Here is a 26,762-nt window from a genome sequence, read left to right as displayed (position 1 = left end):
GAGAAGAAATGAAGAATAAAGAAAAATATTCCAGACATGGAAATAAAACACTAATTCCAGAAAACTGCATGGAAGAAAGCATCTTCTGATATGTAGCCTTTATATAAAAAGTCCTCCTAGTCTGGTGACTTAGAGATCTCAGGCCAAACAATCACTTTGGGAAGGCGGCATAGAAAGCAAGAGCCAATACCCTGACGTATCCTTTCTGAGGTGTCAACCGTGAGCAAAATGATTTCTTCTTTTGGCTGAGAGCAGAATTAAGGTGCAGGTCCACCTTATGGTTTGGTTTCAGCACATGCTGGCAGGAAACAGAAACTGAAGTAGGTTCACAAATCTTCTGAACACGCAGAAGGACAGCCTCAAAGTTGTGAAACTTTTTATTTAACTCTGTATTTCATGACTGAACACGGTATAATCAGGGATTAAACAAAGAAAAAGAGTTTTAATGAAAAGAGAAAAGTTATACAAAAGTGGTTGCCTTTTCTTCAGTAATGGAAGAAAGATACACATGATACTGGGGACAGAAGGGAGAAGCTCAGACGTAGAGGCAGAAGTGAGGTCTAGAGACTGTAGCAACAACCGAGGGAGGAACACTTCAGTGGCAGCGCAGATGTATCTTGATGTCTGTGCTGCTTCATTTCTGTCTGCCAATACAGAAAGAAATCCCTCAAAGGATTAGGTTTTCTTCAAAGATTACTCACTGCAAATGCTACATCTCCTTCTACATTTTTTTTCTGATGCTTTTTTACAGCTATGACAGAGGAAGTAACATATGCTGATCTGAAATTTGACAACAGCCTTGAGCTGGGTAATACCACGGAGCCTGAAGATCCAAAGGAAAAAGGTATATTGTCTATGAAGCTTTTGTGATTGCTTCTTGCTAAAGTAGATGGGACAGGAAATACTTTTTATTACATGCCTGGGGGGCTTTCTTACTCTCAGCAAAGTTGTACTTGTTATAAATATGTCCCGGGTTTTATTGCTGTGATTTCTGCCTGAACTTTCTAGAGTTTAGAAGGTGCAACTGAAATGGTGATCTTATTTCATGGAAATATTACTGACAGTTATACTAAGCTTCTAATGTCTAAATTCAGAAGTGTTAATTTGAGCTAATTTTAAAGTGGATTGGTTCCATTTATTTTTAAAATGCATTTGCATTCAAGTTTAGACCTGAATTAGCTTTAACTGACTCACTTTATCTGACTTCTGAAGTTCAAGACTGAATGAAGGCACTGACCTTTGAAATTATTGTATCTATTAAAGAACTGAATGCATATTTAAAGTGCATTTTAAATCCTAAAATTAATTTTTCTCAATTTGTGTTAAATTGCTTAATAGTACCTGTAGAGAGAAGCTCTAGATTTGAGCAATGCAACTCATGGGAATAAAGAACATACAAAGTGATTGTTTGTGTTGTCAGGCTCTGGAACATAGGCTTATAAACACAAGGACAACTTATTCTTTCTGATTAAAAGAAGAATTCTCTCTGAAGAATTCTGTATCGAAGAACAGTACTTTCAAAAGTCATTATGATTTTTGAACATTGTTACGTTACGGTTTTGAGCGCTGCCAAAGTATAATTTAAGGGCTAAAAAAGAAATAATCTAAACTGTCTTTGTGTTAAAGACACAGGCTTCTAGGCTTCTTTCCCTTTCATGTCCAATGGCACCACTATCTTCATATGACTCCAAGTGTTCTGCTACTATGTCCCATATTAGAAAATGCATATTTTGTGATGAGAAAGCTTCATTCTGAATGGACATAATACCTTATTTCACAAATATCAAATTGAAACAACACAAATTAATAAATATATTCATTCTAGCATCATAAATGGATTGGACAGGAGTGAGGACCCAACCCAAGTCCCCTTCAGCTGTGTAAGATGTAGCAGGGGCTGTGAGAGGATACAAAGCACAATCAAGAGAACCATTACTACATAAGCATTTGAGACAATACTTTAATCAAAGCAGCCAAAGCTAAAAATACTGCTTGGTCTTGATTGATATTGCTGCCCAGAGAATATTTTGTATATGTTTATGAAATCTCCCTTTCAAACCACAAAAATCTTTGTCTTGTCTCATGTAAAAGCTCCATGAAGTGTGAACTCTAATGCTTTTGTTCTTCAGCTTGGGGCTGTGTGCCTTCATAGAGGTAGGTACAATTTATTGCTCTTTAGATCTAGATCTTATGAGTCTATTTGGCAGCCTACCTTAGGGAGTCAAAGTTATGCTGCTGAAGTTCTCCAGGAACTTACACAGCTTCAGAGTAAGTACAGAAGCACTTTGACCTTAAAAATATATGTGTCTCAGCAGTCAATGAATGCATCCTTTAGTCTTGCTAAGATTGATACAGTATGTGATTCTCCTGTGCAGTTTTATCTAAGATTGTATCTGTCATATGCCTGAAAGATCAGACTTTGGAAAATAATGCAGGAAAGAGATGTTCTCTTTTCCTGTTGCATTTGGGTGTTTCTCTTTTACACAAATACCAAGCAGTTAAAGCACTTCCTTAAACTGAGGTTGCATTTAGTGATGAAATGCAGGTGCAGAGAGAATGGCACATGTAATATATATTTAGCAAGCCTTTTGTCAGTGTCTCTTCAATTACTGTTATTTTAAAGCTGTACAAGGTAATGAGTTGCATGGTGGAAACCTAGGGGGATTAAAAAGTGGCAGAACTACCATGCTTAAAGTGAGTAATGGCAGAAGCCCTCGGAAGGCCCTCAGGGGTTGGTACTGAGTGAATATTTTTTACCGTCTTCATCATCAATCTGGAAAATTACACAGAATTAACACATTTATAATGCTAAAAACCAGGGATTGTGGGTGATGCTACCAGATGGCAGAGATTCAAAACAGAGGAACCTTGAGAACCTTGAGGACTGGGTGAGCAGAGACCAAACAAAGCTCCACCAGTTAAACCAGCAGTGGTCTGTGTCCCAGTTCAAGACAGCATCCATCGCTCAATCTTCTTTCATCTAAGTATTCATCAGCTTCAGTTCCTATAGAGTGAGGTCTTGTACTACATTCTTCTCAGCATTACTTCACCACAGAAGCTGACCACAAATTATTTGTAAGAGAGGCACACTGCAGTTTCATTTCCTATTCCTTCAGCTTGACATGAAATATTTTTGTTTTTCTTCTTTCAGCAATTCACTCTCAGTTTTGTTAATTTTCCTTCTCATTTATTTCTGTACCTAGGCTTATTAAAGAAGCATCCTCTGTGAATTTCTAGCTAGAAATCTCAAACTACCATGAAGTATCAGACTTAAATATAGCAATCAAATGAACCAGTTTACCACAGATATGTGCCATACATCACAAATTATCACTATCTTATAGTGCATATTTGTTTTCAGCTTTCAGCAATCAGTTTCTTAGATCTTGCAATATCTTCCTTTCTCAGTATCTTTCTCACCACGGTTTATGGTCTTCAAAAACACAAAGGCTGTCCGCTGAGTTGTTGTGAGCTCTCTGTCTTACTTTTGGTGGGGCATTTTTTCCTGTGTGCAGAGACCCTCTGGTGGAAATATACAACTATAAAGTAAAAGCTATTATTTATTGACCAATGCGCCACAAAGGTAGCTGTGGTTTAACTTGTTCACCTTTTTATCGTGCATCCATTTCATCTGTCCAGGACCTTGCACTTCATCTTGCTCTTGCCAGCCAGTAGTCCTGATTTTCTGCACGCTGTGCCTCGTATTGCTGATGGCACTGGTGACCTTTGCAGTCTTATGTAAGTATTAATGCATTTCTGTTTGTTGGGAGGCTCAGGCTACTGAATACCATGAGACTGATATCTCCTTCCGGTGCAAATTCTGATTCAGCTAGGAACAGGCAACCAGGCAAATGTGGTATTTTCTCTTGCCACATCATTTTCCTCTTCTAGATGTGGTAACTCTAAAAATGAGCAGCATAGAAGGAACCTGGGAAGGGGTAAAGTAGATTTACTGCTTTCTCTGGCTGCCATTGTCTGGTCTACCAAGACTTTTATCCTCAAATATGATGTACTGACTTAAAAGGGAGTGAATTCCACTTTGACAGTGTTGGATCTGAGGGGAAGGGAAAAGCTTTGTGTCACAGTAAACCGTCTGTGCCCGTTACCTCCCATCCACAAAAATTCCACTGAAGTTCCCATTTTTAAGAAAACACAAAACCTGGAAACCCATATAAGAGAAATATTCACAATGGAAATAAAGTGACACTTTAATTTTGTTGCTCAGTCACAGCCAATTAGTAAGAAATACATGGTGCAAATGTTTTCCATCTCAGCAGTCATTACATGCAGCTGTTCATGGAGGAATAACATTTATCCCAAATGGTTTGTTTGTTTATCTATCCTAAATGATCTTCTAAGTCATTCCCTATCTGTGCCCCACCCTTTCTAAAGGACAGCAATGAAAAATGCCTTGTTGTGAATTTCAGTTTTCCAGATTCACAATGACTACAGGACACAGCTTAGAAACCTCAACATGACAAAGAATGAACTGCATGCAAATTTCTCAAATATGCTGCAAGCAATAGGAAATCAACTGTGTTTGGAAGGAGAGGAAAACCTCAAAAATAATGGTAAATTTAAAATTTTTGATGAGAGCTTATTTTTCAGTATGGCAGGGAAGAAAATGAGATTGCTTTCTGTGTCTACTCAGGTCTGTGTACTCAAGTGATCCTGTGTCTTCTCAGACATGACTACCTAGAAAGTAGGCAGTCAGCTTGTCTGCCTCATCCAGCACCTGGAGAGAGGTGCCTAGCCTGGCCATAGGTGCACTGGCATAGGGCCTGGCAAGGGTACCAGGGTGTCAGGATTTAATTTCTGTCAGACAATAGTTCTGTGGGATGGATGCCTTCTGGACATGCCAGTTCCCATCAGCACTAGTTCATGGATCCTTCTAAGATGGTCATCCACATCTAATAGGCAATTTTACAATGATGTCTGAGGAATAAACATCTTGTTTCACTCTATGTGAACATCAGCCCCCACATAGGACAGTGTGCTGGTACTCCAAACAACACAGGAATCTCCTAAAGTCAGAGTGACATGTAGTAAAACATGGCTAAACCAGTCTGAGAATTTATTCTTTGTTTGCTTCCCTGTCTCCCGACTGTGTCCGGTTCAGGACTGTTTCTGAAATCACTTTGTCACAGCTCAGTTATTTAAATGGCATTTGGTAATAAACCAGACAGAGTATTCTCAGAAATTATAGTCTGTGGAGTAAAGGCATTGGGCTAAGGGATCCTGGGAAACAGGATTTCATATGTCCAGACACTGTTCTATAGACAACATAATTGTTACCCTTTTAGTCAATGAAGAGAAATTAGCATTGCAAGGATACAGTCTATTTCCTCTCAAGAAACGAACATGAAATGACAGAAAAAGCATTAGTGAGACTTACTTCTGTCTGTTGACTAAAATGGGAATTTGGATGAGTTTACTTGTGTTGCCTTTGCAGACTAATAAAAGTAGGCAAAACAAATCCCATTTGCAACACCAGAACCTCCTCCCAATGCTAAAGGAATGGGAAAGACAGGGGCAAGATTTAGTTTTCCTCTTTTTCATTACCCGAACCTTCTGGGACCACAGCAGTATTTTAGCTGATCAAGGACATCAAACATCTTCAGTCCCTATGGATCTTGTCATCCCAGACCAACAGAGAAGCAGAAAGAGAGTGATAGTTTTGCTTTTCCAGGCCAGAACTGTGCACTCTGCCCTGCAAACTGGATTTGGGATGGTGTTGATACATGTTACTACTATGCCAAGGAAAAGAAGTCATGGGAACTGAGTCACAAGTTTTGTTCCTCACAAAACTCTACTCTTCTTCTGAGAAAAGAGGCAACAATGCCGGTATGGACTGATTTCTTACTCTGTTTAGCATGGGGGAAGCTCATGCATCCTATCAGCTACTCAATTCACACATAATTTTCTTAAATGGCACAGTGAGCAGCAGTTTTTGTACAGTGACTTGGTTGTCCTGGATAGGGCTAAGACATAGAACTGGTCATCACCAAACAATATGCTTGCCTTCAAGCAGCTGGTAGTTTGAGACAGCCTATCTTACCTCTGCTTGCCATGGCTGGCTACTTACTGGGATGACTGGTGAAAGCAAGTTCATGGTTGTTTTGTCACGGGCAATGATTTCATTAATTTAATGTGTATTACAGATCCATACAAAGATTATGTAAGGTATTAGTGTGAAAACCTCATCTCCCTGTAGGCATGCCATAGTCCTCCCCATTTTGTGGTGTGGTTTTCTGCAGATGTTGGTCTCATCTTTTCAGTCAGAACTGAAACCCTTGGCAGTGAGTTCCTAAGACCTGACCTAATCTTTCATTAAATGGAACAAAAAAATGTGAGGTGGGAAGAGAAAATGCCAGGTACAGAGTGAAATAATGCTTTTGTCTCTGGATACCAGCAGACATATTGGAAGACTGAACACAGAAAAGATGTCCAAAAATCTAGCAGTCAGACCTGCACCTACCTGCTCTACAGCACTTGACAAATGCCAGTTCCCCTCTCACTGAGCTGCAGGCCATAATGTTTATCCCTGCAGGAAAGGGTAGAAGCTGTATTCTCACCATTCCAAACTGGTGACAGAAAAGATTGTGAAGTGCTGTCTGTGGTATCTGTCTTAGCCACGGCATTGAGAGGTATGAGTCAAAACAGAAAATGGGAAGTAAGTTGGGAGTGGCGATAAGAGAAGGAATGAGGAGAAGAACAGAAAAAACTGAATTCAGATCTTCAGAGAATCGCCTCAAGCATCAGTGAGACAGACAGGGGCTCCATGCAGAGCCTTCTATTTTGCTGTTGGCAAATGCTAAGGACAGAGTAAAAGCAGAAGAATATTCATGATTAAAGGAGAAAGAACAACCCAGTGTTTCACAGAGAGTTTAAATTAGGTTGATGAGGGTAAAATTGCTCTTCACAGCTATACATGTATCTTCTCTCCAATTAAAAACACCTCTACTATCATCTCTCCTTTGATACTAGGCTCTTCCTTTAAGAGCAAAACTTCCTGATAGATTAACAATTTGTGGTTTTTATGTTCTGTAAGATATTACCATCAATTATTTCAACTTCTGAGCCTAAATATTTATTATATTTAATTTTACTGTCTTCCTGAATATCTGTTTTGAATTTTGCTTACTGTGTGTAGGACGAACTGTCAAAAAGACTTTCTGAAGGTATATACTGGCTTGGATTAACATGTATACCTGCTCTAGGACGCTGGTATTGGTCAGACAACACAGCTCTTAGGGAAGATCAAAAGACTATGTAAGTGGGTAGATTTCCTGCAGTACATAAAGTTGATTCTCACTCATTTGCAACTCCCATGTTCTCTGGTACAAGGGGTACCTTAAACAGACAAATTTTATGCAGCTTTCTCTGTGCTCTGTCACTTTTACATTTCAGATTTTTCTTGCCCTCATTCAGAACTGCTTGGAGGGCGTTCTAGACACTATTATGGGGCAAAAAAAAAAAAAATTACCCCAGAAGCTTATTTCCTCAATTTACTTTCAGATTTACCATAAATATGGTATGTTTCTTTTGTATTTGACATCTTCTTTCAGTGAGGACATATGGAAAAAACTTCAATGGGAAGGTATTTAATTTCATGCTTTTGATTTTAAACATTTTCATTTTTATATAATAAGCTCTATATAATAGAATCATTTCACTTCAGTTTAACATATTTCTTCAGAAATATATTTTTATTCTTGCTTTCAAACCCAGTGTGCCAATTTTTATTTTCGTTATTGGGTAGTATCCTCTTAACAATTCTGTTGAAACAGCTACTGGCACTGGTCGGTACCTAGGAGTTAGCACTTCTTACCCTCAGGTACAAGAAATGGTTCAGCATGCACCCTTACAGACCGCTGGGGGTTCTTGTTGGCACGTTCAGCCTTCTAGGAGCTGATGCATGATGTCACTAAATGCTTTATTTCTTTGTTGTGGGTATATATTATTTGTGTAAGTCACAGAAGTAATTCTTGAAAGATGACTCCTTTTGGAAAGGACAAGGATTCAGATTAGGTGAAATGTAACAGTAAATATCTTTTTTTCTCAGGATAAGGACTGCAAGATGCCACAAACAGTGTGGATATTTTTATTATGCCATCATATATAGCAAACCATGTGATGAAGTGCTTAACTATATCTGTCAAAAACCCGCCATCCTATTACAGCGAGGTAACAACCACTGGCAGGAGGATTGGTTTGTCAGACCAAAATGATTATGAGAAGATAGAAGATGTCCTGCAAGGTTGGAATTTAGTATCTTATTTTTCAGAACTGTCACATAAGATTTTAAATATGTCGGATCACACCTATCACCCTGTTTTCATTCTCTTCTAGACATATGTAAATATCCCCTCGTGCTACAGGAACAGGCACAGTGGATGGCTGAAGGAGCAACCCAAGATTGTCATTCCAAATCCAGAATTTCCAAATGATTACTTAGTTTTAACCAACACAAGTGATAGACAAAATGGCCAAAAATTATGGCCAGGGAAGAAAATCATAGTGACAAAGCAAGCATGTAAAAAAACTGTTCCTCTCCCAGCATATGCAGATACAGTCCTAGTATCATTTGTAAATTCACAACTGCACAGTTGTAATATAATAAAAGTGATGAGGATTAAACACTTTGATTCAGGAGGTGTTCCTGATATCTTGCTGGTATGACTGGTATGACTGCTTTAATACACTGCTAGGCTGGCGTATACAACACACAAACACAGTTATCCTCAGAAGGTGGGCCAAGGTGTTCCTGAACTGTATCAATACTCATATGGCACACGATGGAGCACAGGGAGCCCTTATAAGGACCTATGCCTGTGTTCACAGGATAAGGTATCCTTTAGCTATGAATATCTAGCTCTCTTCTGTGCTCTACAATTCATCCTGGCACTGCTAGTTCCTTTTTTTTTCCATTTCTCTCTTTTTTTTTTTTTCCTATTAATAATTCTGCTCTTCATTTCTACTCTTCAAACTTTCTGCTTTTGTGATCTATTGCAAGAATTCCACTAGGGTTCAGTCAGAGGCATGAAAAGAATCTCCTTTTATGTATTTTTAGAATATTTCCTGGAATGCCATACTACTAACTCAGTGTGTTGGGCAAGGATCTACAAAGCGAACCATAGTAAAAATACCCCAAGCAATTAACATCCCCCTCCACATCTCTGCAGAACAATGACAGTCAGGTTGAAATAAAAATATCTCAGTCCCACACATAATTGTGTTTTGATCTGAGAAAAAAGTCCACAGATTTATAGCTTCATGCCCTCAGGAGATTTGGGTATTCTTTGTGGATTGCATCCCAGATAATCTCTTGTGGATCCTTTACTACTGCTGTAGCAGCTGGGCTGCTAAAGCATTAGTCATTCACTTCAAGGGTTTGTTTGGATTTCTCACTAATCTTTGCACTACACAGCAGGCTATGATGACCAACATGAACTTTATAGATATTATTTGCCAATACTAATTTCATGTTCCAGAAACCTTAGTGGATTGCACTAATTATTCACATCTCTACTGTAACCATCTCTCAGTTCCTCTTCTAGTTGTTCCTCTCTTTGGGGGTGAAGATGCAGAGTGGTTCTGTCCTGTGGAGGAGACACAGCTCTGATCACTTCCCAGAGTGTCTCTCAGCATTCATACAAACGACACTGAAATAAGAAATCCAATGTGGAATCTACCCTGAACTGTATTCATGGCACTACTTTTCTTGATAATGAAGGGATTTGCTGCAATTTGCCAAAAAAAATTAAACAAAGAAACTGACTCTGATCTTGTTTTGTCTGACATTGAAGTGAGTGTGAGGAAACTGTAAAGATATTATTAAGATGCTTTTTCATTAATGAGACATGTCTAAGAGCAGAGGGATGAATCCTTGGTGTTTCTGCAGTTGAAGACAACCATGAGCTAAGATTGACAGCTTCCCACTCTTACAGTAGCCACAAAACTACATACAACATATCTTGCTATGGCTTTTAACCAGGCACTGCAGGCATTCAGAGTGCTGTAGCCAGTAGATTCACTCACCAAAGTTGAAACCGGCAAAGGACATACTCTGCTCACTTAATAACAACATCGGTCTTAAGGCTGCATTGTCTGACTGCATCCCCTTTTCCACTGGAAGAAGCTTTTCCTTTCAGAGGAAGAGATATAGAAATGTACTGCTCATGTTTGGGCTGAGATGGGATTGAACTGAGTCACAGTTCTGTGTAGCAGTGTGTTTCCCACTGTGTGTCTAAATTCCACTCCTCCCTCATCCCTCCCTGAGTCATCGACCCTACCTAATGCAATAGTACATGGGCTGTGTTCAAATGTAAGCCCAAACTTTCTGCCTTAGTTTACCTTTCCTTTCATTTTAGTCTGAAAAAAGAGAAGTTTTGCCAGCAAGTTTTTTTCCTTGCAAGAATGATGGTGAAGCTCCTTCATAATGCTTTTGTTACTTCTGTTCTTTCAGCAGGATCTGTTTTAAAAGGTGACTCAGAAAAGCCCCCAAGTAATATAATGAAGACTGCTTATTGAATTCTGAGCTAGAAAAATAATGCAGTAAAAATATTTTAATTCTGGTTTTCTCTCCAGAAGTGAAACCAGGTTGGAGAAAAGTTTCCCTAAAGAAGATTCATTATGTGCTTGAGCATTTGTTGCTAGGACTGGAGAGGTTACTGTCATGAAAACCTTCACCCAAACACAGTAGCACAGGCATGCTTGACTCTGTTCTCTTCAGAAAAGCCCTTTTTACACTAAGATGCCAACATACAATTTCCAAGCCTATTAGGCACGGACCTTTACACCATATTTAGCATAAGATTTTATGAGAATATTATGGCTACACCATCAGTACACAGTGCGTGCTACTCCTTGTGTGCCTGTCTGCTACAAAACTGACTCTAAGTACCCTTTACTCCCAACTTTTCACTCATGCCATCTCTTTGCATACAGACAAAATTTAATCCAAGAAATACATGCACTCAGAGGTATTTCTGCTCTGAAAAATTCTATCATATGCACAGCAAGGCAGGAGGACTTGCCTGGTCATTTCCCTTCCATCGATATTTTGCAAACAGGAGACTCCGCACTGTACATGCAAGGGCAGGAATAGCTACAACAGACATTTCTCTCTTGCAATTTCCTTCTGATTCACCCAGTCACCACCACATGAATCATCATGTCTGGGCAAGTGCTCTGTTAAAAATTAGGAGCTGATCACAGCAGATGTTTAAGAACTACAGCTCAGCACTGGAGCAAGGCACATCCTCAGATGAGTAAGTCACTTCTGCACAATGACTTCTGTGCACAGTAGTAGTCACTGTAGTCTGGTCTTTCTCTGACACAGGCTGAGTGGTCACATGAAACCTGCCAAACTCTTGTCCTCACTATCTAGCCAGCTCAGCTTTTCTCCTTCTAGCCCTTATTTCAGTGATTTTTAATTTTTTTGTTTTGTAAAGTAATGACATTTTAAATCTATTTCATAACAATATTTGGAAATGCAGCCTATTGCTTTCTGTGCTTCTGTTGTGTTATATTTTTACACTGATGAACATGATATTTTTCCTACCTTAACTCAAAACAGCAACCATTTCTACAGCATCTTATTTGAAGGAGGTAGAAAATCCTGATATTTGCATATTTTCAGGGTCAGATCAAGTGGATAGCTAAATGTAACAGTCTCAGGTTCAAGCTAGGAACCAAATTATTCACATTCAGGAAGAAACAAACATCCTTGACAGTGCCCCTTCAACTCCTTAACAGGATTTCAATATACTACTTTTGCTATGACACCATAATCAGAACAGAGCCAGCTTCCTTTGTGGTTTCACTGGAGATGATGAAATGTCTCCTCCCAAAGTACTGCTATTGCAGGAAAGAAGTGTGATGAGCTGGAGATGGAGGATGAGGAAGGCTACACCGCTTTAAATTTACGACACTCAGCTTCAGTTGTTACTTCTGGAAATTCAAGCAGCAACAAATGTTCTGTATTTAAAGCTCCAGACAGTTGTGTAACAGTAAACAGTAAGTACAGATGGAAATTAGCTTTTCTATCTAAATCAGGGGATAACTTGAATCTGCATGGTCATGTTTATTGCTTTAGAATCCTCCTAAAATTTACAGTATATTCCTAGATAAATATTCATAGAAACAGAAGAGAGATTAATCATAATTGTGGAGTCTTCTGCACTATAATTTTTAACCACAGATTATATTTTTTCTGAAGCCTATATTTACTCCAATTGTTTTTTTTCCATTTACTCCAACACAGAAAAAAATTTCCACTTTTCTATAGATTTTTTAAAATTTTGATAAGACTCATTTATTACAGCAGAGCACTTCAAGAGAGGAAAGTGCCACATTAGATCATGAAGGCCTTGGAAATGGAAGCCATTTCCCCACATATGGGGAGTAGAAAGGTGCCCTGATTACCAGTCGTAATGGTGAATGTAACATCTAAGAGGAATGTATATTTTTGTTTGTTTATACTCAAAGATTTTCTATTAAAATCTGCCTGTTAACTAAAGTAGTACATGGTGCTCGCAGAACACCTGGGACCATAAAAAAATCACTTGCTTCATCTGAGAAACTCACGAAGTGGCTAAGGTGTGAAATTAATGTCATTGCTGCTGTTTGCAAGTTGGGCAGAGTAGACAAAGCCTAAATTAACATCACTCTTGTCCTATCTGGAAAAGATAGCGCTATCCACTGAGAATGACTACTTGACAAGGAGGATGTTGAGAAGTAGCAACCAGAAAATCAAGGATAAAATATTAGGTAGTACGATCCAGGGGCAGAGTTTTCTGGAAAGAAACAGGTCAGCTAGCTCAGAAAACTTTTTAAATGATTTTTTGATATTCACAGAGAACATTCAAAGTAGATAGATTTATGACCAAAATAGGTTGGGAGGGACCTCTATAGTTCATTTTTTCCAGTCTTTTGCTCAGAAGATCTAGGTCTAAAGACTCAGGGTCTTGTCCACTTTTGGAGGTTTTAGAAACCTCCATAGATGGAGACCACACTTGTTCCAGTGCTGAATGAGGAAGAAATCTTTTTCCTCACATCTAACTGGAAGTTTGCCTGATGCAGCTTTTGACTGTTGTGTTCTTTTGCTGTGCCTCTCTGAGAAGACACTGGCTCATATATAAAGGCCATTTAGGTAGTGAAGGACTGAAATCAGATCTTCCCTCACCCTCCTCTTCTCTAGGCTAAAGAAGCCTAGGTCCTTCACCCTCTCTACAGGTCACTAACCAGCTCAGCGTTCCTCTGCTGGGCTCTGCAGTGGGCTGACTCCTCCTGTGATGGGGGAAGCTCAGCATGGGACACAGTACCACAGATACAGCTTCATGGCTGTCAAGTAGAGTGGAATAATCCTTCTCTTGACCTGCTGGTTTCATTTTTGCCAGTGTTGCCCAGTGTTGCTCAGCTTTTGCTTCCAGAAGGGCATATTTTCAACTTCTCCACCAGGACCCTGAAGCATAGCTGCTTTCTAGCCAGTAAGTCCCCTGCCTGTACACGTGCATGGACTTAAACTGTTACAGGTGCCAGACTTCACATCTGCCTTTGTTGAGCTTATTATGGAAAATTTCCTCTTGTGTCCAATCAGAATATCCTCAGGAGTAACTTGTACTCATTAGTGCTCATCTTTTACACGTGAGTCATTGTAAAAAGGGGGTCTCCACCTCCATTGTAGCCTCCCTTAAAATACTGGAACATGGTTACAAGGTCCCCTCTGAGCCTTCTTTTCTCCAGGCTGAACAAAGGCAATTCTCTCAGCCTTACCTCATACAGAAGGATTCACAGTCCTTTGATCATCTTTGTAGCCCTTCTCTGGACCTTCTTCAGACTATTTGCATCTTTTTCATATAGCACAGACCAGAATTCCAGGCGTGGCCTGAGAAGTGCTGAGCAGAGTGGGGTTATGAATTCTCTCTCTGTTGATGATGCCCTTGTTGATGCAACTCAGTATCCTGTTGGCTTCTTTGCCATTGCAGCACTATTTGCTTATGTTGAGCTTGTTGTCCACCAGGACAACCAGGTCCCTTTCCACAGAGCTGTTCTCCAGCTAGGTAGACCACAGTCTGTGCAGCACTCCTGGATTATTTTTGTCCATGTGCAAGACCTTACACTTGTTCTTGTTTAACTTCATATAGGTCTTGTTAGCCTACCCTTCCAGCCTGTTCAGGTCATCCTGCAGGGTGGCTCTCCCTTTCCTAAGTGTCTACCACACCACTCAGTTTGGTATCATCATCAAGCTTCTGCAGGGTACACTTGATTCCATCATCCAGATCACTTCTGAGCATAGTAAACAGCAGTGGGCCCAAACACTGTTGCACTTACAACTCATTCCTAGGAGTTTTAAGTCCTAGGAAATGAAAGGAAACCTCATATGAGTCATCTACCCAAAGTGGTGTCATCTACAGTCTCTTCAAATTACCTTAACTACTGAGGGTTAGGGACATCTCCCTTAACTCTGGCTGTGTAAGTTTTAGTTGCCAAGTCTATCTGGAGTTCTGGTCACTTTTGGAGGGTGATTTTTCTCACCTAATAAAAGGTTTGTTCCCTGGAGGTGCTTGCTCTGATGTACTGGACTTAAGTAAAATACTTGATGTCTGTAATTTTAAATTAACCTCAACACTCTAAATACATATGAAAGTGTATTGCAGAAAATTGCAGAGCATTGCTCCTCAGAAGGGAAAAATGAACATTTATATTTATATATATATATATAAAACAGAAAATATTTTAATTGAGGGATAGTCAACTATAAAATTCTGGGGAACTATATCCCTGACTAGACAGTGAAAGAGGTTGAATAAAAATGCACAAATTAATGTTCAAATATTGCAATAATTTAGAAAACCCAATCACAAGTTCCATAAATAATTTTCCAAAGTTAGGTGATCATTTTTCTCTTTTAAGTGGAGAATTCTTACAGATCTTTTTATTATTTCCAATACTTAGGAACTGCAAAATCTAATGCATTTTCCTGTTTCATGAGAAGACGTTTTATTGTAAAACACAAGAGTCTCAGCTAATAAACATTATCAGTGGATAGATATTTCTCAAACTGACTGCAGGAAATGCAGAACAGTGATAGCAAAAATGGAATAAGCAAAAAAAGCCTCTGCAGACAGGACAGATGAAGTGGAGATGTCAGAGAGGAGGTAATACCACTGTGTAGTGAAGAGAACTGCTCTTTCTGTTAATTAATGGACTTTCTGCTTGTCCCAGGAGCCTCTGCCTCATCTTCCATATGGCGGCCAATGGCCTTTGTGTTTCTTGGATTGTGCCTGGTGCTGCTGATGGGGTTGGTAGGCCTGCTGGCCCTCTGTAAGTACTGTGGTGTCCTGAGCTGCTAATGGTTCCACTAAGCCTAGTGAAAGTCTTAAGCTTAACCCTAACCACTGACTCACCCTGACTCTAAACCCTGCACTTTAACCCACAGTACTCCCCAAGTAGTCATCAAGCATCAGCAGAGATCACTTATGAACACTTATATTTCTATTTATAGTTATCCTAAAAGTGAGTTACACTACCCCTAACATAATCATAAGACTAAATCCTAATGTCCACCTTAACATTAATCTAAACCTAACCCAAGCCCTAAATTATTACCTATACCTTAAGCCTAAATAAATCACCTAAACTGTAAACTCAAATCAAACCCTAAAACTAAACACGAGCCCTAACCCCCTAGCTCTAACCATACCAACCCTACCCTAGCATTAAAGATAGTCTCTAACCCTAACCCCATCCCAACTCCTAAGAATAAAACCAACCTCTAAATCTAACCTTAACCTTAATCCTAAAAATAACTATAACCGTAGCTCTAACACCAAGTGGCTATCTTTAACCTTAATCACAATAACCCTAACCTTTGCTCTGACCCAAACTGCTGACTAACCCTAACCCCTGACCCTAACCCATTTCTGAACTGCTAAGTTTTCAGATCTAGAAGAGAATCTCTGATCTTGGTAGTAGTGCCTGCTTGTGACTGTTTCCAAAATATTTAATTTACAGTTCCCTCTTTTTCTTGCATTGCAAGCTTTTTTGCAGTGAGGGCAATCCCGGCATCAAAACATTGTGACTGGTGCAATTGTCCTAGTAATTAGAAACATAGAAACATTCCAGTGAAAAGCCAAAGGTGATGCCACATTTCATTTGGCAGGAGGGACAGAGTCCTCAGCTTCTCTCTGGAAAGAGGGGAGCAGCACTCAAAGTGGTCCATCACATCACAGAAATGCTGACTCAGAGACAATTCACAGAAATCACAGAAAGTCAGAGGCTGAAGAGACCTTGAAACATTGAATCCAACCCCCCTGCCAGAGCAGGTTCACCTACAGGAGGTCACACAGGAATGCATTGAGGTGGGCTTTGAATGTCTCCAGGGAAGGAGACTCCACAACCTCCCTGGGCAGCCTGTGCCAGTGCCCTCACAGTGAAAAAATTCTTCCTAATAACTATATGGAACCACCTATGCTCCAGTTTATAACCACTGCCTCTTGTCCTATCATTGGACAAACTGAGAAGAGCCTGGCTCCATCCTCCTGGCACTCACCCTCCTGGCACTCACCCTTTTCATATTTATAAACATTAATAAGGTCACCCCTCATTCTCCTCTTCTCCAAGATGGACAGACCCAGCCCTCTCAGCCTTTCCTCATAAGGGACATTTTCCACTCCCTTATTCATCTTGATCACTCTGCACTGGACTCTCTCAAGCATTTACCTGTCCTTCTGGAACCGAGGGGCCTAGAACTGGGCACTATTCCAGGCGCAGCCTCACTAGGGCAGAGCAGAGGGGAAGGAGAACCTCTCTCAACCTACTAACCACATCTCTTTTGATGCACCCCAGGATGCCATTGGCCTTGTTGGCCACAAGGGCACACTGCTGGCTCATGGCCATCCTCCCATCCACCAGCACCCCTTTCACCTATGCTGCTCTCCAACAGCTCAGCCCCCAACCTATACTGATACTGGGGATACCTTCCCAGATGCAAGACTCTACACTTGCCCCTGTTGTAATTCATTAAATTTCTCCCTGCCCAACAGTCTAGCCTGTCTAGGTCCCTCTGAATGGCAGCACAGCCTTCTGGGGTGTCAGTCAGTCCTCCCAAATTGTGTCACCAGCAAACTTGCTGAGAAGACACTCTGTCCCATCACCAACATCATTGTTAAAGATGTTGAACAGGACTGGACACAGAACTGATCCCTAGGGGACTCAGGGTATCTGGAGTTTGAATTCTTCACATTTCCAGTCTTGAAGCCACCCTTTCCTCACCACCGTTTGAAGCTGGACTATCACCAACCCCAGATAAACTCATCTGTAGTTTTGTCCATATGCCTTTTGAAAATCTTTAAGGGCAGAGAGAAGCCCACCTCACTAGATGGCCTTTTCCAGTGCTGCAGAATCCTCTTGGTGAAGAAAATGAGGATCATGTGCACACAATGGTGGAAATGCAAATCAAGTAGACAAAAAAAAAAAAAAAAAAAAAAAAAGACTAAAGCTATAAATTACAGCTACAGTTAAAGAAAAATAATTTTAAAAACAGTCTCTGATAAGAATTTTCATAACAGTTGCAATAAAGATAATTTTTTTTTTAATTCTCTGATAAGCGTTTTCATGCCTTTCAGCTTTTCAGGTTTCCAAGGATCCTGAGGAAGGAAAGAAGCTGAAAGAAATGAAGGAAGCACTGTGTTTTGAAGGGAAGGAGAAAAATGGTAAATGTGGTTGTTATGTAAATACAAATCAGCCCATTGATTGGGAGACTATAAAATCACAAGGAAAAGATCTGATCTGTTAGTGTCTGGTTTTAACTGTGGTAGTACTTGAGATAAGCATTTGTGAACACTAGAATGCAAAACAACTTGTCACTCACTTCTCAAAAGCTCAGCTGATTCTTGGCTACCCTTAGTCTTCTTTTCCAAGTGAAGTCAGTAGCTAAAGCCCCTCCATTCCTCACATGTCTGCATAATACTCTCTCCAATTTTTAGAAACAAAATGTGCTCTCTGCCCAGCAAGCTGGCAGACCAGTGGAGCTGACAGCTGCATCTACATTTCAAAGGAGAAGAAAACATGGAAGCAAAGCCAGGAGTTCTGTTCCTCGAGAAACTCCACACTTCTTGTACTAAAAGACACAGCAAAGATGGTACAATCTTAATATCATGTATTCCTTTATGTCACATGTTTTAATTTCCAGCAATCTTGCAGGCAGGAGAAAGTCTAGTTGATTACAGTGCATGTATTTCATTTTCGTGGGTCAAGTAGCCTTCCCGCAAATCACCAGATTGTCATGACATGCAACACTTTTTAAATTGGTTGCTGTGAGAAATAGTAAAATTATGGTTTCTGAGAAATAGAGTTGTATAAAATACCTCAACTAACTTAGGTTTCCACGGAGACAACAAAGCATGTATTATCAGTGGTAGTACAGACCCAGCAATCAGAATGCATGTTTTCATTATCCCTTTCCACAAGTTTTGTTACTGAGGGCTCGCAGCATCAAATGCCCATATGTGGGAAATCTGGGGAGTGAACTATTCACCATGGTACTGTCATTGCATGCTGCAGTGCAAAGTGACTATAGAAGGCTATTTTCTGACCTTTAGTTAAAACCTCACAGAATGGTTGTGGCATAAAGGTGAGACAGCAGAGCATTATATTGCCATGACTGAATAAGGTTTAAGAAATTAGTAAATTGAATTAGTCTTTCCAATTTTAGGGAGAGGGAGTTCTGACTAACAAAAAATCTGTGATTTACTTTCAAAAATATATTTTCTCTTTTTGCATACACATATCTGTAAATCTCATTTCAGCAACTTACACAAGGATCAAATCCTTTTTTTTTTCTTTCTACATAAAACTTTTCAAAGGAACTAAGCTTCCCTGAAAATGTCTCCTTTTTCTAGATTGAGTTAGTTTCAGATGGAGGATTCTTAGTTCTTATTTTAAGGCATAAAGGCTGCCCTTTTAGAATTTTTTTAAGTGAAAATGAGATGGGTAGACACATAAATCACACACACAAAAAAAACTTTACAAGGATTGGAAGAAAGGACATCTTGAATGGGGGACATAAAAGGAAACTGTCTGAGCAACAAGAGACCTGGTTAGAAGAGCTAAAGCTCAGTTAGAATTAAATCTAGCCAGGGAATCAAGGGGAATAGCAAAAATTTCTACAGATTATGGTAGGTGTGGGCCCCCTCAGAAAGGAAACAGGTGAACCAGTGACAAGTGATATGGAGAAGGCTGAGGTTCTCAATGACTTCTTTACCTCAGTCTTCACTGGCAAGGGCTCTAGACACACTCCTGAAATCATAGAAGACAATGGCAAGGGCTGGAAGAAAGAACTGACAATTGTAAGTGAAGATCAGCTTTGTGACCATCTGAAGAACCTGAAAGTGTTCAAGTCCATGGGACCCAATGGGATACACCCACAGGTACTGAGGGAACTGGCAGATGTGGTTTCTAAACGACTGTCTTTTACATTCCAAAAGTCATGGCAGTCAGTCTTTTCCACTGACTGGAAAGAAGAAACATAACCCCCACTTTCAAAAAGGGAAAGAAGGAAGATCCAGGGAAATATAGGCCGTTCAGTCTCACCTCTGTGCCCAGTAAGATCATGGAGCAGATCCTTCTGGAGGCACTGCAGAAGAATAGTGAAGAGGTGATTGAGTATAATCAACACGGCTTCACCAAGGGCAAATCATGCCTGACAAACCTATTGGCCTTCTATGAAGAGGTCACAACATCAATAGACAAGGGAGGACCAACCAACATCATTTATCTGGACCTGAGCAAAGCCTTCAACACAGTCCCACATGAGATCTTGGTCTCCAAGCTGCTAAAACATGGGTTTGATGGATGGAGCACTCAGTGGATTAAGAACTGGCTTGATGGTGAGTGGCTGTCAATGGGTCCATGTCCAAGGGGAAGCTAGTAACAAGTGGAGTCCCTCAAGGATCAGTATTTGGGCCAGTCCTGTTTAACATCTTTGTTGGTGACATGGACGGTGGCATTGAGTGCACCCTCAGCTGATGACCCCAAGCTGTGTGGACACACTGGAGGGAAGGGATGGCATCCAGCACCTATTACAGGAGAGACATGGATGTGCCAGAGAAGGGCCACATGGATGATCAGAGGGCTGGAGCAGCTCTCCTATGAAGACAGACTGAGAGAGTTGGGGTTGTTCATCCTGGAGAGGAGAAGGCTCCAAGGAGACCTTATTGTATCTGAAGGGGCCTACAAGAAAGCTGGTGAGGGACTTTTTAGGATGTCAGGTAGCGATAGGACTAGGTGTAATTGATTCAAATTAGAGGAGGGGAGATTTAGATTGGAAGTTATGAAGAAGTTCCTCACCATAAGGGTGGTGAGAGAGTGAAACTGGTTGCCCAGAGAGGTGGTGGAAGCCCCATCCCTGGAAGTTTTTAAGTCCAGGCTGGACAGAGCTCTGAGCAACCTGATCTATTGGGAGATAGATCAGGGGGGGTTGGAACTAGATGATCTTAAAGGTCCCTTCCAACCCTGAAAAATCTATGATTCCATGAAAATAGAAAGTAGATAAATGGTTTATTACTGATTTTATCAGCATACTGAAGTCATAATCCTGATTCGTAGTGTTGGAAGAAACCTAAACAACACACCTTCAAAGCTGAATTCATGCTTTTGGTATGCTGTATAAATCCCTGGATAGTTTGATTTCAGATGTCTGGGTGCTTGCTTTTTCTTCCATGTTTGGTGTATGCAGCAGAAGCTAGGCTGAGGCCAGACCAGTTTAACTCAGCTATGGATTTTAGATTTTGGATGAGTCCCTGAACATGCTACTAAGCAGCAGTAGAGTATCTGGAGGACCTGAAAAGGCTAAGATGCTGGAGAACTTCTAAGCCTCTTCAGAACCTCCAGATAATCTATTGCTGCAGAAAAACTATTCAGAAATCTAGGCATAGACTTCTAGGACAATCTGAGGTGCCCCCGGGTTTTCTCTTTGACTTCCAAATGATGACTCAGAAAGGCAAAGTTCCTCAGTAAATGCTTTCAGCCACATGTGAAGACCTCAGGCAGGCTGGGAAATCTCTAAAGGTGTTTGAGGCCTACCCTCTAGGAACAGGCTCTACCCTCTAGGCTGGGATTCATCTCACCTGTTCTGAAGTACCTACAGTGTAAACAGTCTGCAGCTTCAGACCTCCTTCCTCAGACCCCATTACAGCAGTGCAAGATGTGACCAATTCAGTGGCAATCCCACTGGGTGAGGGGAATCACTTCTCAGGCTCCATTGGAACTGTTGGCCACATCTTTGCTGACTAATTCGGTCTTAACACATGCTCCCATATCCATACCTGAACTGCAGATATCTAAAGGCAGTGTAGATACCTAAAGCCAGACCAGTTAAAGCTGGGTTTTGTGGTTTGTTTGGTTTGATTGGTTTTTTTTCTTTTATAAAAAGAGTGTTTTTACAGATCTTGTGTCACAGGTCTTGTGGCAGAACAATAAACAACAGTATCTGAATGATCCTATAATCAGTCAGCAGTGCCTCATGGAGAGCAAGCATAGACAACATGCTGGTCTCCTATTGAAATAGCTCTTGCCTTTGGTTTCAGAACTTTCACAGCTGGAAGATGCAGGAACTAGGGACTTTTAAAAAAATATTATTGTGATGATTCTTCAATTCCTACAGGTTTTTCTGCCAAAGGATCCACATTTTTACTGGGTTGGATTATCATATGTATCCGGAAGGAGGGGTTGGTACTGGGAGGATGGTACAGCTTTTTCAAAAGAAGAAACAAACTGGTAAGCCTTCATATCTTGGGTCTAATGTGGTTGTTTCTGATGGGCCCCAGGAAATTATATTACGTTTGGGCTTCCTCTTACTTCCCCATGTTTGTCACATGTGCAGTGACAAAGGAGCATGGAGACAATAGTATCTGGTATAAAGCTCCAAATTCATGTCCTGTATACAGTACCAGGGGTGGCAAACTACAGCTCAGTTACATGCACCAAGCTCAAAAGGACCACTAAGCAAAAATAAAATAGCTCCAAGGGGGAAGTAAGTCTACATTCCAGTGGCAAATCAATATGATTTATGACAATTATGATTTAGGTCACATGCTGTCACCAGAACATCATTAAGCTGTAACTTTTAATTTTCTAGGGCTTTATTATATGACAACATCTTCTGTGCCTCTGTATATGGACAGTTTATTTATGCCAGCTACTCCTGTTTGACAGAGCAATTCTGGATCTGTGAGAAAGTGGCTTTTCATCTTACCTGAGGAAGCATTGGAAGAAGGGATATGGGATCTGTCATTGTGAGATACCAGCTTTATCAACTAGAATTTTAAAATATATATTCATTTTTGTTTGTTTATTAAGTGGTTTTCTTAAACTGGTTATTTAAATGGATATTCAAATGGTCACTAGAGACTGAATCTTTCACTTTGCCTGCATTTTCCCTGCCACAGTCACAAAGGAAGAGAAAAATAAACCCTACAAAGCTAAAACCTACCTGCCTGGGAAGCCACTTGAAAAAATTGGCTACAGTCAAGCGATGATTTTTGCATGACTGTCTAGGTTGACAACAACATATCCTTGCATATCTCTATATTTCTTGAGCTTTAGTCAGCATTTTTGCACTAACCCTTGCCAGTCATAAATCCATCCAACTACACCCTTGAATTACATCCTTACAGCACACACTAATTACTGGCAACCCAAAACCCTCTTCTAGAGCAGTTTGGCATGCCTTCTTTTCTAATTATTTTCTTTCAGGTGGTTCCCTGTTTGAGATATAGGGATACAGAAAGAACACAAATCTCTATTCATCTGTAAAATTCTTCTTGCATATGGATTAATATTTACAGAAACAAAAGGAAATTTTTAAAAAAAGACTACAGGGAATCTCTGGAAGCAGTCTCCAAAAAGCAGAGTCAAATGCCATGGTTGTATTCAAATATTAAATGGATAACTTAAGTGCTACCATAACATGAATTGTTATGCAAATAGCAGAGAGGATAAAAATTACATGCTCCGTGCAGAGATACACACAATCAGTACTAAAACTGTATTATATCCACACTGCTTGGGACCTCTAGAGCCCAAGTTACGTATTATGCAGCATTTGTTATTAAAGCCCTTTTTATACTTCTTAAAAGAAAATGAAGCCCCCACTTTTCCAGATGGAGTTTCATTGCATGAGTTCTTTGAAGCTTTGTATGTGACCATCTGTTTTTTATTACATACGCATATCTTACTTGTATATATTTACCTTGCATCTATGTTCATATGCCTCAGTATTTTGATATTTTCCTTGAAATAACTGAAAAAAAAAATGTATTTAACATTCAATATTTCCTTCGAATGTATTGCCAAATCAGTTCCTTGATTAAAAAATTAACTCCTTTTCCTAATGTGCTGAAAGGTACTTGCAAACTGAATAAATTCACTATACCCAGTACAATGAAGTCCTAATTTATGGGCCCAAGTGCCAATTGAACTATCCAGAATTGCCTACTATTGCAGTTGGAAGTTCAAGGTACAGTGCAATTAAGGTACAATGTTTCATCTGTTTCAACTTATTCAACTTGATATAAGTAATTCACATCAGGCATCTACACTGGTATATTTTACTCCTTTTACTTCCATAAACTCTGTTTTGGTTTGGCTTGTTTGATTTGTTTTGTTTTTTCTAGCAATCTGCTATACATCTTTGTTTGATGGCAGCATTGTGAAATCGGGTGCTAACCTCTGTGTTTCTTGCTGACTGTCTGGTGTGTGACTTTTAAGGAGCATTCATTACTGCTGCAGGAAGGTCAGCTCAATGGTGATACATTGCAGGGTATATTTATTTCCTTTCCATGTCTAGATGATCTTTACAAACCATTTCCATATCTTCATACAGTAAAATCCATCTTATCTCAGCCCATAGCAACTTGGGAAGGTCTTTTCCCCTGTTACAATGAAGTATTTCAGAGGCAAGAATTTGTGGTATTTACTATTTTTAATTAAAGTAAATCCATTATTTTATCTGCCCTCTATCTCAGAGGGAAGTTCTCCTGACTAGGATGGAGGGAAGCTCAAGACACAAGCTGTTCAGGTATGTCTACTATTTTTGAGGATAAAGGACCTCCACGATCCTTCCATTGCAGTGGGAAGTTCAGAGAAGCAATTAATTTGAAACACACCTTGTATGGAAAATAAAACCTAGTGTTGTGTACTAAGTGCTTGAGTAAAGCCCTTGGTAGGTCCTGACATCATAAATCTTGATAGGTTTGGCAACTAAAGAGAAGTTGTTGGAGCTGTTGGTTTCAACATCTCTTCAAACAGAACAAGGACAATGAGGAAAAGAGGGGGGAAGTAAATAAAAAGATGCTTTGGAGGAGTAAGCCCTGCCATGCTGTTTTGAAGGAGAAGGAGCAAGACAGTTTCACATTTCCCCTTCTACTATGAGATAACCAAGACAGTGAAATGGAAGATGCCTAAATGCCAGCTGCTGAATAGAAAACAGCGGGGGTCACGGATGTCAAAAAGGCAAGTTCAGAAATAAAAGAGTTAAACCAAGCACCTCAGCTCCACAGTGGTTCTTCACAGCCTCCACTACACTCTCAGATTCAGGCTCTGCACACAGAGCACCCACTTTTTTTCCCAGTGGTCTCCATCTTTCTTGTAACAAGCACAGCCACTACCCAGGAGAGGGGTGAAATTTGCCATAGGTGCCAGTGTTCACAGGCACTGCTAGCAAGATGCAAAATAATATGGTGCCAATCAGTGCTCAGAGACACTGAGAAAGAAACAAAAATACCCCTTCCCTGTGAAGGTCAGCCAGTTTACTGTAGCTGTCATACTGATGTTCATCTGTCCCTGGATCTTCCATGTTTGTTCTTTGTATTTCAAATCAGACTTAAAATAATTAACCATTTCAGCATCTTTCACTGATATGCTTTTAAATCAGTAAAAAGGGACTGAAAGACTACAAGGAGATGCCCAGAAGCATAGCTACATTGGCAGATATGGGACAATCTCTTTATCAGCAAGTGCTGCTTTGGAGCCCTCTGTCTTGTCCCTGTATTCGTACTTAGAGCAGTACCAGAAGTATCAAAAACTGGAGTAAGGGAAAACCCAGTTAGACACAAGGAGAATGTTCATGGTGAGGGTGGCCAAACACTGGAACAGGTATCCAGAGAGGATTGAGAGATTTCTCTCCTTGGAGTCTGAGTGAACTTGACTGGACAAGTCCTTGAGTAACTACATCTGAGTTCAAAGATGCCCCAGCTTTGAACAGGAGGTAGAACCACATTATTTCCAGACATCCTTTCAAACAATTACACTAAAGACATAAGTTTTAAGGCTAAGATGTCATTGTTCTTGCCATGCACCTGTTCTTGGGGATGCCTGTATCCCCTGACAGAGGCGTCAGCTCTGGCTCACGCATCACAAATGACAGGTTTAAAATTACACAATCTCTCTATCACCCCCTACAGATTTAAATCCACCTAAGCCTATTTTCTGCCTATAACAGGATACCTTATCTAGTATCATTTGTCCTTCACTCTGTCCCTGCCTTGATTTGTTCAGCTTTGTATCTGTCTTGCATTAAATTAAGTGAACCTCTACTCATCTAAAATATCTGAGGCAGCTGGTGAGCTGCCAGCCTTTCAGAACCTTCTCTCTTGCCACCATGACTTTAATACATCTTATGTTCTCCTAGTAGGGGAACTTCCAGAGGAAAATGGGGAGAGGGAACAGCACTGTGCAGAAAGGCCAGCAAGATGTTAAGCAAAAAGAAAAATTAGCTCCTGTTGGAGTTGGGTGGTGAAGAGAAATTGACTTGCTAGATAAAGTAATATATAATCTGTTTCTCCCCACATTCCAAGAAAAGAGAACAGATAATGTTATTCCAGGTGGTCTACTATTGTTCTCTTGGGTGTTCTCCCCTAAAAATCTTAGAGGGTCTTGTCTTCATACTCATAAGTCACAGATTCATGGGAAGATTTAATTTGGAAGGGAACACTTAAGTTCATATAATCTGAATTCCTCTGAAGCATGGCTATTTCTATACTAGATCAGATAAGCCTAGCTCCTGTACAGTCAAGTTCACCAAATCTCCAAGAATGGAGATGACACACCCTCTCTGGTACCTCTTTCAATATCTGACCGTCCTACCTGTACCTTATGACCATTGCTTCTTGTCCTTTTACTGTATACCTCTGAGAGTCTGGATCTATCTCTCCATAGGCCCCTTATGCATCAAGAGACTGAAACAGAATCTTCCTTATCTTTCTCTTCAGACTGAACAAATCCAGTTGTCAGAGTCTTTCCCTGTAAATCAAGTGCAGCAGCTCCTAAACATCTTGGTGGCTCTCCCCCTGATGAGCTTTAGTATTTCTGTCTTCTATGGGATTTTAATTTTTTTTTTTACTGGGAAGTCCAAAGCTGGACATAGTACTCTAGCTGTATTCTCACAAATGATGGAGAGAAGAGAATCATCACCTACTTTGCCTTGTTAGCTTTGTCTTCCTGGTGGATTGCAATATTTGGTTTGCCTTTGTCACAAGGGCTCACTTCACTTATTTGTTAAATACTGTGTGTCTTTTTCTCCACACTCTGATTTTCCACTTCTCATTCTGACAGCACTTCCTACCTCCTCTCTGTGAATAAATATCTTCGGCAATTTGCAGCTGCAACCTTTGCTGTCAATTGAATACATAGCCTCAGATTTTTACCCTTAATATTGAATAATGAAAAGGCACAGCGTTGAAGTTAGTCTGCCTCTT

At 40.2% G+C, this 26,762-nt stretch overlaps 2 protein-coding genes across 3 annotated transcripts; both read left to right on the top strand.

Annotated features, from left to right (window-relative positions):
• The first annotated feature begins 141 nt into the window (after positions 1–141).
• On the top strand, positions 142–8,870 carry LOC103525577 (C-type lectin domain family 12 member B-like). 2 transcript variants are annotated; one of them, XM_008490537.2, is made up of 8 exons: positions 142–219; positions 752–844; positions 3,640–3,738; positions 4,428–4,571; positions 5,690–5,844; positions 7,154–7,272; positions 8,066–8,260; positions 8,353–8,870. In XM_008490537.2, the coding sequence occupies exons 2-7, from the start codon at positions 754–756 to the stop codon at positions 8,229–8,231; spliced, it is 774 nt and encodes a 257-aa protein (XP_008488759.1). In that variant the 5' UTR covers positions 142–219; positions 752–753; the 3' UTR covers positions 8,232–8,260; positions 8,353–8,870. The 2 variants fall into 2 exon arrangements, with proteins under 2 accessions (XP_008488759.1, XP_030314376.1); XM_030458516.1 differs by lacking the exon at positions 142–219 and having other exon boundaries at positions 626–844.
• A 3,024-nt stretch (positions 8,871–11,894) lies between these two features.
• LOC103525576 (natural killer cells antigen CD94) lies at positions 11,895–22,265 on the top strand. The gene is made up of 6 exons (XM_008490536.1): positions 11,895–12,021; positions 15,232–15,330; positions 17,634–17,720; positions 17,994–18,148; positions 21,671–21,783; positions 22,145–22,265. The coding sequence occupies exons 1-6, from the start codon at positions 11,895–11,897 to the stop codon at positions 22,263–22,265; spliced, it is 702 nt and encodes a 233-aa protein (XP_008488758.1).
• The last annotated feature ends 4,497 nt before the right edge of the window (positions 22,266–26,762 follow it).

This window comes from Calypte anna, chromosome 1 (genome assembly GCF_003957555.1).
Source record: "Calypte anna isolate BGI_N300 chromosome 1, bCalAnn1_v1.p, whole genome shotgun sequence".
In the NCBI taxonomy this organism is placed as follows: domain Eukaryota; kingdom Metazoa; phylum Chordata; class Aves; order Apodiformes; family Trochilidae; genus Calypte; species Calypte anna.
Note: the sequence above shows the minus strand (reverse complement) of the source record. Positions and strands in the feature narration are given on the sequence as shown.